Here is an 11,747-nt window from a genome sequence, read left to right on the forward strand (position 1 = left end):
CTAATACTCACTCATTTCCATATACTACATGTAATGTCATCTCCATTTTCATTTTAAAACCCTAAATTTGCAGTACTCATCAATATCGTTGCGACTATCACATTGAAAGATGGTGTTCGAACGAAGGTGAAGGTTTAAAGAATAGGTAGAATATGAGGAAGGATTGATTTTCTTGATTTAGTCAAATTAAGTTCAAACTTCAAAGTATGCATGTATTAAGTTGTTAATAAGATCATCCAAACCTAGAAAAATCCAAACAAACTTTTCTTTCACTCATGCAACAAAAAGTTGCAGTATCTTTTAATGGTGAAGAGCCTAATCTAAGCTAGATGGCCGAGGATGACAATTTTGCTGAGTTGGAAGAGAACATCAACCTAAAGACTTGATATGTAAAATTTTATGAAGGAAATAAGAATTTCTTGGCAAAGATTGAAGCAATTTGCTATTGTGTGTGATTGAAATGATGCATTTTCTTTGATGTTTTGATTTAGATTTTATTTTATTTTACTTTTTCTTTTCTTACTTTCTTCTCTCTATTTTGTCTCACATTTTTTTCTCAAAATTTTCAAAAATACTATTTTGTTCTCTTTTGAGAACATGTTTTAGAAAACACTTAATTCAGACAAAACCAAGCAAGTCCTCCTGTCCATAATAGCTTTTGGTGGAGCCTTTTGAATGTGTATGAAAACCTAAACCCCACGTTTTTCACAAACCAATGCAAAAACATATTTTTATCTCACTAAATATTTTTTAAATAATTTTAATAAAAACAATTTTAAAGTACAATTCCCAAGCATCACACAATAATAACCCTTCAAACATAAAAAAACCAATCATACAAGTCACATCAACCCTAGTGGCTTTGGCTTCTTCCATAAAAGGCACTAGCTTTTGACAACACCTAAAGAAACTAACCCAAAAGGCTCGATCAAAAACACACATTCCTTTTTGTCTCAAAATCAACGGTATATCCAGTGATGTTAAAGAGCATTGTAAATGAATTGGTAAATCTAGGAATTTGGGTGGGTATTGAGAAGCCCAGGTTTTTATTATAGACAACAAAGAACTCCCAGTGGTTCTGCTATCTGCAAAACCTTCTGTGAAAAGAATACACCGCAAGAAGCAACAGGCAACAGTCACATATTCAAAAACAATGCAACAGTAGCAGGCCCAGCACCAGATAAAAAAAATTATGACTTTTTTCTCTCTTACTATCCCCCCTACAGAAAAACAGATATCGAGCCCGTGCTTGACCCCAAGAACCCCAATTCCGATTTGGCCCACTCATCTGCTTCTTTTTCGGCAAAATCATTGTATAAAACTTATAAAATATTTAACAATAATCAGTTACTGGATCTCTTCAGGTAGGCTAATAAGCCCATCCCAGCTACAAATGCGGCGCCTGCTGCAACGGCACTGTATGCAGAAGCCCATGCTTCTCGCTGAGCATACTCCAAACCTCCAGTTCCAGAGTCCCTTCTAAGAGGGCGGGTCCCCGAGTAATCTAAATGTAGTCTTAAACCCTGTTGAAGGCCATTAACCAGATATCAGTCTTTGTTGAGCTACAGTAATAGTATACTTAACCTAATCTAGAAATACAATGTCTGTTACAGCAGGTGGGTTAGCTTAAAACAGATGTTTCAGGGTACCCTTGTCATGGGATAGGCCCGATAGTGTGAATTTCTTCTGGGGTAAACCGTCCAATTTTACTAGAACAGGTAGCATAAGGAATTAAGGGTTGGGTGATAAGTCCACCATACCTTCCAACCTGCTAACCTAGCATGCTCCATGGCTGCCACAAGATCATTATCTGATGCGAGTACTACTTTGTCATGGTCTTCATCTTCATACTATAGAATGTAGCCATTGATAGAATTAATGTTTGTAGGCATAAGGAGAAACTAAAAAACCAAACTGACAAAAAAAAGGATTTTAACACGTACCAGAATTTGCGGCAGGTTGTTGCGATCGATGTCATCACCCACTCTCTGAAGGATTGAAGTTATGACATCTGTCAAACTCCGGGTATCTGAGCTCAAAAGCAGGAACCAAAAATCCCGTAAAAATCAACAATAATAAAATTTAGATGCCAGAAGTGAACCTGGCATTATTTAGCCTATCCTGAATCTATACCAAAGCCTGACCCAATGTGATACCATATTTAGTTTCTACACTAAAAACTAAAATCTAATAAACAGCTGAGGACTGTGAGTTCAAAACATGGATCATCATCTAAAGGGTCAGTTTTTGGCATGAGTCAGCCACATGTAACGGTGGTGACATGATGGTCCAGTCTACAAGCTGCATAATGGGCAGCTAGCACTACAGAAGATCAGAAGATGACATAACATCCACATAATTGGTCCCTCAAAAATATGAGCAGGAAAAGTAGCATACCACAGGTAAACCTATGCATCCGTCCTCTTTTATCTTCAATTTTGAAAGCAAAGGTGTTATGCATGGCTGATGAAGTATAAGGAAGAGTTCTCCCTATTTCAGTTCCTTCAGAAGCCAATTTCAAGGAACCCTCACTGAGATGTTACCAATGAAGTGTAAGAAATAAAATCAGTATCAGATCACAAACATATCAGCATAATAACATCAAAGTCAATAACCTCCGTGTTTCTTCGTCATCATCAGTTCCTAATGCCATGGCTGAGTCCCAGAACTTCTGCATCAGACTGCTTGCAGCCTCATTATTAACTCCAGCATTGCCTCCCACCTGGTTAAGACAGAAAAATGAGTATTCTCCACAGTAAAAATATTACATAAATTCTGAAAAAAAATAAATAAATAAATGGTAGCACATGTTTCTTGAGAAAGGAAATTTCACATCAGAATCTTCTGATAAAGATTCTAGGTAGGTCATTGGTATATATGCTTGATTTACTACCCAGTATGAATAATTGAATTTCAACAAATATATATATATATATATATATATATATATATACTGACAAATTTCTTGAAGATGTCAACCTCAAGTAGTTGGAATACTGCTTTACTTAGAGTTTGTCATAGAATCATAAGAACATCCCTTCTTTATTTTTAGCAGAGGCTAAGTTTTTCATATAAACTTATAGAATATGCAACAGTACAAGACTGACAAGTAACAGAAAAGTAAAGGAAAAACCACAGGAAATGGAAAGAAATGGGATAATCCTATCCCAAGTTTGGTTGGTGATGTAATAGAATAAGTTATCTCATCACTTATCCTATTCTAAGTTCAACCAAACATGGGATAAGATAAGTAATGGGATATATCATCCACCTTTTTTTTATATCCCCTTTTACATAGGTTATGTTAATCCTAAATTAAGATATAGGATATAATATAATATCTCATGTATCATATATTTATTTTTGATCAATTTTTTTTTTTTTATGCTACTTATTTTGCAAAATATATTAGTTTTATATATTGAAGAACATAATATTATAAAGTTTAAATATTTTAATCATGAATATTATTAAATGTAAAAGAAATTTCATATTTGTTTTAAACAAAAAATATTGGAATGTAATATAAATTTTATTTTAAACATTGAAAAATAATATATATTTCATTTTACAAACTAAATATAAACATAACATGACATATCCTATTAGATTTGCTACCTTAGGATATCATGTTCATTGGATATAATTTCCAAGGATATCATATCCAATTGGAAATGATATTCTAGGATATGTGAATTCTATTTAATGGGATATGATATCCTAAGATATGCATATCCTATCAATTAAACATAACCTAAGAGAAGGTGAATAAGAACTTATATGTTAAAACCAAGGAAAAAGGGGAAGCAGTATACAAGATTAGTGGATGTTCCAAAACTATCCAGGACCGTATTTCACTGGGAGACAACAAAAGATGGCCAGCTGATGAATTGATAAATTGTCTCCAGTCTCAAACTTTCAGGCAGTCCATAAGCAGGTCATATGGTTTTCAAAAGAGCATTGCTTTGGCTAACAAATAGTTTTTGAGTGTCCATGAAAGTAAAAGTTTTGGCCTACTCTTACTCTTAGAAAGTGCAAGGCTCATCCAAATAGTTGTGGTTGATTATAGAGTGAAACTCAGCATCAAGTCATCACTCAAGTTCTGTCTGCTGTTTAAGATGCCCCCATCTAAGAAACAGTTCAAAATAACTTCCAGGGAAGCCTCCTTGAGTTCAATTGATCCCAATTTCTGTAGTTTCTCAAGAACCATCTATGTTTTGTTTGCTATTCTCAAGTTTCTTCTTAAAAAATCCAGCTTGGAATCCATTTGGGAATTTACTTATCAGTGTATATATATAAATTTCAGAATTACGTTTTTTCTCCCAGAACTCAATAAAGACTCTTTCAACTTAAGCTTCCAGTTTCAGACCTGTGTCTTTTTTTTTTCTTTTTCTTTTTTTCTTTTGATAGGTAATCAGACCTGTGTCTTTTCTAATGGTTTGTTATCTTCTAGACCATATTTTCTGGATATGGTTTCTTGCTTATATATTTTTACCTATAAAAAAAAAAAATCTTCTAGATATGGTTTCTACATCCTTCTGCTCATCACTTCTTTGCTGAGATGCTTTAATTTCCAAGTCAAAGGCTTAGCAGAACAGCAGCTCAAGAAAAGAACTCTAGTAGCATGCTTCAAAAAACAACCAGAAATCCAATCTCCTCAGCATTCTGTAATTTCCAAAATGATGGATAAATATTACATCTGCAATTACACATCTTCCAGACTGCTGCTTAGTACTGGTCCAACTTACCTGCATTCTGTCTATGAAGCATTGGAAGCAAGATAGCTCCTTTGCTGCCCGCTGCTGAGAGGAGCAACACTTGCTAAGGCACAATTTGACCTCTAAACAATCCCTGAATCAAATCTTGAAGAACAGCAGAGAACAGAGTCATCTGTAGCAATACACCTCAGGGGCCTTTGGGCCTTTCACGAGTAGAAACACATCTTGAGATCTTGCTTCTCCAGTTTCAATGGCTCATGAGATAAATGGTTGTGCAATAGCACTTTGCTTTCAATTGGTTGACATAGAAATTGAGGAATAAAAGCATCTCAGATAACTATTCAATTATCCCTTTGAGTGTTAAATCTGTTCACGAAAAGTTTGTTTAAATGTATCTTCTTGGTTCCAAGTGACAGGATGCCACCATAACTTGTAAGATATTGGGATGCATTTCTGGCCACCACTTGGTATTGTGATTATTTGTTTATTTCATAAGAGCTATCTCCCAAGGACTTCTCAAGTTTAATTTCAACATAAGTTTTTGGGAACCAAGGTCAATCCAATTTGGGTGCATCATTCTAGTTCCATTTTTTCTTTTTTTAATAGGTAAAAACACAATAGTATATATATGAAGGGAAAAGGGTGCCCAAAGGACAACCCAAAACATACAGGAAGTACACATCATGCACCTGACAGTGCATCACTTTAGTTCTGTTTAGTTCCATATAAGATCATGGATTAAGAATTACGTTCACTTTTCATAAAGTTCTTGGTGTATGAGAAACTAATAAAGTCAATAAAAGAGCACTTCTATTTGGATTGAAGAAGCTTAAAAAAACTAAGTTTTCTCTAAACTTGTTGAGTGTAATCGCTCCATCATCAATAACAGGTTAGAGAAGTGGCACAAGAAAAGTTTAAACATAGTTCCTTCATGCTGTCTAAAAAATTTAGGCTTACAATGCCACAGAAATCATGCAGGATTACTTTTGACTGTAACTGATTAGCCATATTAAAAATAGTGAAAGAAAAGTACGGACTTGACTTACTGTAGCCACAGCTGCATGAGTGATATGGATTACATCAGCAACAGCAACTACACCACCATCTGCATCCAGCCATCCAAACATAAATAAACCAAGATGAGAAATCAAAAAATATAGGTATAAGTTTAGCTCTTAATATAAAGCATGTTACCTCTATCAATGACAGGAAGGTGTAAAAATTTCCCATCATGCATGGTATGTAGGGCATCAACAATGGGTGTATCAATTGTTGCACATTCTGGATTTGGAGTCATGACCTGAACATGAAATAAAAAAAGTTATATTCAGAGTTAAATGTCATTATCCTTTTTGTTCATAAGAGAGTTTATCATGAAGAATTCACAGACAATAGGCGACACATTTATAATCATTTCTAGCAAAGTTTAAGGACACAACGAATTGGATTTTATTTTGACAGAAAGGCTGGAGACAAATACCTTCTCCACTGGAGTGGATTCTGGATGAAGATTTTGTGCTATGACCCGCATCAGGATATCCTTTGAACTGACAAAAGTGTTAAATGGAGAGGATTCATAATCTAAGTGAAATATAAGCTATAGAACTTTAACACAAATCTTCATTTCAAAGTAAAAGGAGAACTATCTCCATTTGAAAGTAAAAGGAGAACTGCAATGTGCAATTTTATCGAAGAGAGACTCACGTTAGAATCCCCTTTGGTCTGTTTTCAACTGCTACGACTGCACAACTTAATTTAAGTTCAAGCATCTTCTTTGCTGCTGTTAGAACTGTGTCAGTTGGTGAGACTGTTACAACCCTGAAAGATTCCATGATATGTTAAATGAAAGTAATTGTATTATAGTTTGATAGTGAAAGCTATACAAAGGGCCATTTGAAAAACCAAATGAATAAATATAAATAAAGATATTCTGTAGCATAGTTTCATAGTAAAAGCTATAAATGGCCATATGAAAAACCAAATGAATAAATATAAATAAAGATATTACCTACTTTGAATTCTCGGGGATGATCGTGGACAAAGCAGGCCTAAACATCCTCTCTCGAAGTGTCTCAATGAATGTGCTAGGACCTGTACAAAACCAACAATTGCAGTAGGAAGTGAAACTCCTATCTCTCCAAAAAAAGGCCAGCTAAAATTTTCAGTTTTGTGGTCAGGAGCCAATACATAACTCAAGGATATCCAAGAAAAGATCTTTGAATGTCAAATAAATTAACATTATTTAACAATTTAAAATAAGAATGAATTCTTATAGAATGCAAAACGAAAAAGAAAATGATGACAGATTGAATAGAGTTTTTTAAAGTATCGTTCTCCACCAACCAGAGAGAGATGTCCCCCAATTTTTTTCAACTCCTTCAACAGCAGCAGCAATGGCTTTTCCCTTTTCAGCTGCCCTCTCCATTCGAGCAATAGCATCATATAAACACTTTGCTATGTCTAGTAAAGCAATGACCTCCCCATTCTCTACAACAGGCAAATGTCTGAACTTTCCTGCAAAAAATCAGCACAGTGTTCAGTTGGCAAGTTGTAGAATAGCATGTTGGATGGAAAAAGTAAACATGGTTTTCAGGTTATCAGCAACCTTGCACCATCTTTTGCAGGGCTTCCACAGCAAGAGTATCAGAAAGAACAAAAATTGGGTTCCTTGTCATAACTTTGGAGACTGGTGTTTCCTCAAGATTAAGTTCACGAGCAATGACTCTTGTTGCTATGTCCTTCAGCCACAAAAGGGAATGGTTTTGTGAAACAAGTAAAGCCATAAAAATCCAGGTAAATGTAGCATGCAAGTTTTTTTGGCTTGGCAGTATATCTCACTAGTAATTCAAGTCAAACCTTGTCTGTAAGGATTCCACAAAGTAACGCATTTGAATCAGTTAACAATAAGGCATCAACTCTACGAGCAGCCATACGGCGGCAAGCTTCATAAATACTTGTGGTGTCAGGAACTGTCAGGGCCCTTGACAGTCGCAATCTCTTCACTGTACGCTCTCCAGTCAGTCCCCTATTTCAAATACAAGTGATATTGGAAAATTTTGTTACTAAGATTTAAATATATGAACATTTTATCTTAATTTTAACCCTTTTTTTTTTCTTTTCTCTTTTTGGTTTATGGTGGAGACTGTAACACACATTAACATCTTGTGTTTGTGTCTTTAATTACGGTTTTTCAAATCAAGTTGCTACTATCCAAAGTCCAAAGCAAATAAAAAGGTTGAGGTTTTCAAATAAATAAAAAACAAGAAAAACAAATCTATGGATAAGACAGTCCATACAAAATCGAAAAAGGTAAAGAGAACGCATAAGCACAAAGATATAGATAAATAAATTTAAAAAAAAAAAAAAAACAGTCAATGGCACATACTATTTGTGAATTCCGACTTAGAAAATGGGCAGAACATCCTGGGCATGGAGGAAGATGTAGTGCCACGCTAATATAACTTCCTAATTCAGATAAATTGTACTCACTATTATGCTAAGATAACCTCCATGCACATAACTAACCATCTATAAGGGAGAAGCCAACAGCAGTTGCGAATCTCAGTTCTCAAGTACACTCCATGTCCCAATTATGGCAGGACTCAGTGTCCTTCCTAGTAAGAAAGGGTCTACATGGTATGTTTTCCAATGAAAGGACGCTATGAATGCCAATCCTAAGTACTCTAACAGTCATGTGAATTCATACATAGATAAACTTATAAGATAAAATATTCTTAAGTGCCTCAAAGCCATCAACTTTGGCTTCACCAATCCATCTGGATTCAACAATAGGCAAACTTCATGAGAATGATTCCTTTCCCATCAGCCCCAAAAGTGTGATATGATGACCCACCTGAAAATCCAATCAGCCCTATCTGTAAATCTTTTCCTCCCCCTTTAAACTAATACTCCATTTGATTGCTTGAAATCAAAGAATGTGTGACATAAAGACCTAAAAACAGGTTGTGGTTGCAGAAACTATTCCAAAAATCCTTTTTTTTTTCCTCCCATTCCTTCTGGACAACCAAACAGAGCATTTTTTAACTTATGTTAAAAACAAAAAAAAATAAAAAATAGAAAATAGAAAAAAAAAAAAAACACTGAATTTATTTTCCCTATAACAGAATGATGGATAATTCTGTACAATCTCCAACAAGATGCGAGAATTGAACCAGTAACAAGCTCACAAACCTCTGGCCTTAACTGAAAACAAGAACAATCAAACACCAAATATCGAAAATTGTCTAAGCCAACCACCATATGCACGAACGGGATAGCTACAAGATTTTCTCAACATCACAATAAAATTTATACGATTCAGTCAATAAAAGTCCACGGCATAGAATATCAATCAAAACCTAACTTACATGGAACGAGCAGAGGCAAGAGATTTTCGAGCGCTATCGGGGCCAGCTCCATTCTCAGAAGCTTTTTTCTTTCCCTGCGATGGCATGGACAAAGTCAAACTTTTCCTGGATGAACCGCCGTGACTAGCCATTTCCGCCGATGAACAAGACCAATCCTTCAAATCTCTGAAAACAAAACAAAATCATTCTCAGACAACGAAAAAGAATTCCAAAATTTCTACCACAGCTCCCGTCTGTTTTCTACAATAACTCTGGAAAACAATAGGTAAACAACTCAGGCCCCATATGTTCCATTTCTGTTTATCACGAAATCAAAAGGTCAACTGAGCTAAGCTAATTTTGCCGTTTTTCAGGCAACCAAAGCCAAAACGAACAACAATTCAAATTTTCATTCCCTAGGTTTTCTCAGCAACCAAACAACCCAAAAAGAAACGCACCGACAAGGAATTTGAAAGGCGAGGAGATTCTCCGCGCCTGGGGATTGATGACTTGAAGGCGGGAAGGATTACGGGGGTGTTTAGAAGATAGGAAAATGGAACGATCGCGGTCGGGCTTTGGTCGGAAAATCTCAAGAGCTTTTCCGGGAAACGCACCGACCGGCGAAACGTTGAGGGGAAAGCAGAGATGAGAAACCCTAAGAAATGGGAGATTGAAATTGAATTCGATGAGGTGAAGACCAATAGAATCCCAACACGTCACCTCTTCTAACAGAAAATTCCTCCAATTCACAGAGGTTATCGTGAGGCCTCCATAATTTCTATCTTCATTTACGTTTCTACCCTTACAAAAACAAGAAAATTACCCCCTGGCCTCTGCTTCTCGTGCTTCTAAATGATGTACCTTTTGAGAGGGTTTGTCTCAAGTGTACAAGTTTGGATGCAAGAAGAAGTCTTCTACATGGGGAGAAGGAGGTTATCCACTGGTAGAGTTGAACAAGTGGAAGAACCTTTGCCGTCCATGTAGGTGTCAAGTGGGCAGAATTTTTTCTTTAAAAAAAAATTATTTTAAGAACAATTTTTAAAACAAACCTTAGCATTTTAGTTAAATAACACTTTCTATATATATATATATATATATATAATCGACATTAATAGTATTTTTGAGTATCAAATAAGATGTCTTGGTTAATAATAAAAAATAGTTATTAAAAGTATAAAAAATGTGATAAAAATTTAAAACACTGATGATTTGAAATTTATAATGAGAAAGAAATTTCATATGATATAATGGAACTATGTTAAAGGTGTAATATTTGAATTAATCATTAAATTAATTTTTTATTACCTATTTTATGAATAGTGAATATAAGGTGGAAAACCCATCTAAGCATAAAAAAAAACTCCAAGTAATTTATTGAGTGCTAAATAATCCATTAAATATAATAAAAATGTATATCGTTTATTCTTAATCAAAAGCACTCCTAAGATATCACTGTGATTTTTTTATTACTAAATAATCCATTAGATATGATAAAAATGTACACGGTTTTACCAAATCGGATACACACCTAAGGTCTTGGTCTTATACATGTTTCCAATGTAGCACACCCCCGTGCTCCTTGATGAATCCCTCAAAATTATTATCAGAGTTTTATGATAGGATCTCTAATTTTTGTTGTAATCAAAAGTTACTGTTGGCAGATCGGAGGGTTGGTCGCGTCTATCAACTCTCCTTGTGTTCGCCGTGGGCGCTTGGGTGAATGCACTATAAAGTTAGGGTATGCGTCTTTCCTAACAGCAATTGCTTTTATGAGAGTTGGTAGCGTCTGAGGTCCTAAAAGTGGTATCAGAGTCAAGGTCACAGGTTCGAACCTCTAGGATGTTGCTGGGGGGATTATTGGTAGATTGGAGGGTTGGTCGCGTCCATCAACTTCCTTGTGTTCACCGTGGGCGCTTAAAAAGCAAGCCTGAGTTTACCAACTATGAATATGAACAAAATTGTCAACTAAATAAAGTACCTTAACAATAGTCATTATTTTATTTAATTCAAAAGGTTTAAACAAAATTAAAGTAATGAATGGTTTATAATTAAGTAGTGTTTGTTTTTTTACTTAGTTCTAAATAAAACTTTAATATTTAATAATATTAAATATTAGGTTGTTTATTTTTTTAATAATTTATTTATATTAAACATTAAAAGGTAAAAAAAAATCAATATTTATTTTTTCCATTTAAAAAAAGTTAAATATTTTGATTTTTTTTTATTTAACAAAAAAATTATAGTAAGTTATGAAAAAATGGAAAAATAAATTACTTAAAGTCTAAAAACAAATTATTTTCAATAAAAAGTTAAAAAAACAAATACCACCGTCTAAATCCATGTGGCTGAATACGAAAACTTTTGTCCCCAATAACCTTTCTTGGCAGCCAAACAAAATTAGAAGGGAATTTGAATTTTTCATTATTGGGTCAAAGGGTGTGAGCTATGATCTGAGATTTGTAAAGAATAGACTAATGGGCCATGCATACCACATGGGAATGCATTCAAGAATACATGTGTGAGCTATGATGTGGGATTGTAAAGAATAGACTAATGGATCAAGCATACCTCATGGGAATGCATTAAAGAATAGAGATGTAGATAATTTATAATAATAAAAGTCTTATTATAAAGGAATCACTTTAGAAATAATTTAATAAACCATCAATTTAAAATGAATTAG

The 11,747-nt window shown here is 34.5% G+C and overlaps 1 protein-coding gene across 4 annotated transcripts; it reads right to left on the reverse strand.

Annotated features, from left to right (window-relative positions):
* Positions 1-1,017: 1,017 nt before the first annotated feature.
* LOC100242422 (CBS domain-containing protein CBSCBSPB5) lies at positions 1,018-9,991 on the reverse strand. Of its 4 annotated transcripts, none has more exons than XM_059734039.1 (15): positions 9,888-9,991; positions 9,086-9,250; positions 7,575-7,743; positions 7,324-7,456; positions 7,062-7,232; positions 6,731-6,809; positions 6,423-6,536; positions 6,199-6,265; positions 5,913-6,018; positions 5,765-5,823; positions 2,616-2,722; positions 2,398-2,531; positions 1,944-2,029; positions 1,761-1,850; positions 1,018-1,523 (listed from the first exon to the last, which is right to left on the reverse strand). In XM_059734039.1, exons 2-15 carry the CDS (start codon positions 9,214-9,216, stop codon positions 1,344-1,346), a joined length of 1,626 nt encoding a protein of 541 aa, XP_059590022.1. In that variant the 5' UTR covers positions 9,217-9,250; positions 9,888-9,991; the 3' UTR covers positions 1,018-1,343. The 4 variants fall into 4 exon arrangements, with proteins under 4 accessions (XP_059590022.1, XP_019082178.1, XP_003634219.1 ...); XM_019226633.2 differs by having other exon boundaries at positions 5,756-5,823; XM_003634171.4 differs by lacking the exon at positions 9,888-9,991 and adding an exon at positions 9,523-9,809.
* Between the last annotated feature and the right edge of the window lie 1,756 nt (positions 9,992-11,747).

This window comes from Vitis vinifera, chromosome 17 (genome assembly GCF_030704535.1).
Source record: "Vitis vinifera cultivar Pinot Noir 40024 chromosome 17, ASM3070453v1".
Classification (NCBI taxonomy): Eukaryota; Viridiplantae; Streptophyta; class Magnoliopsida; order Vitales; family Vitaceae; genus Vitis; species Vitis vinifera.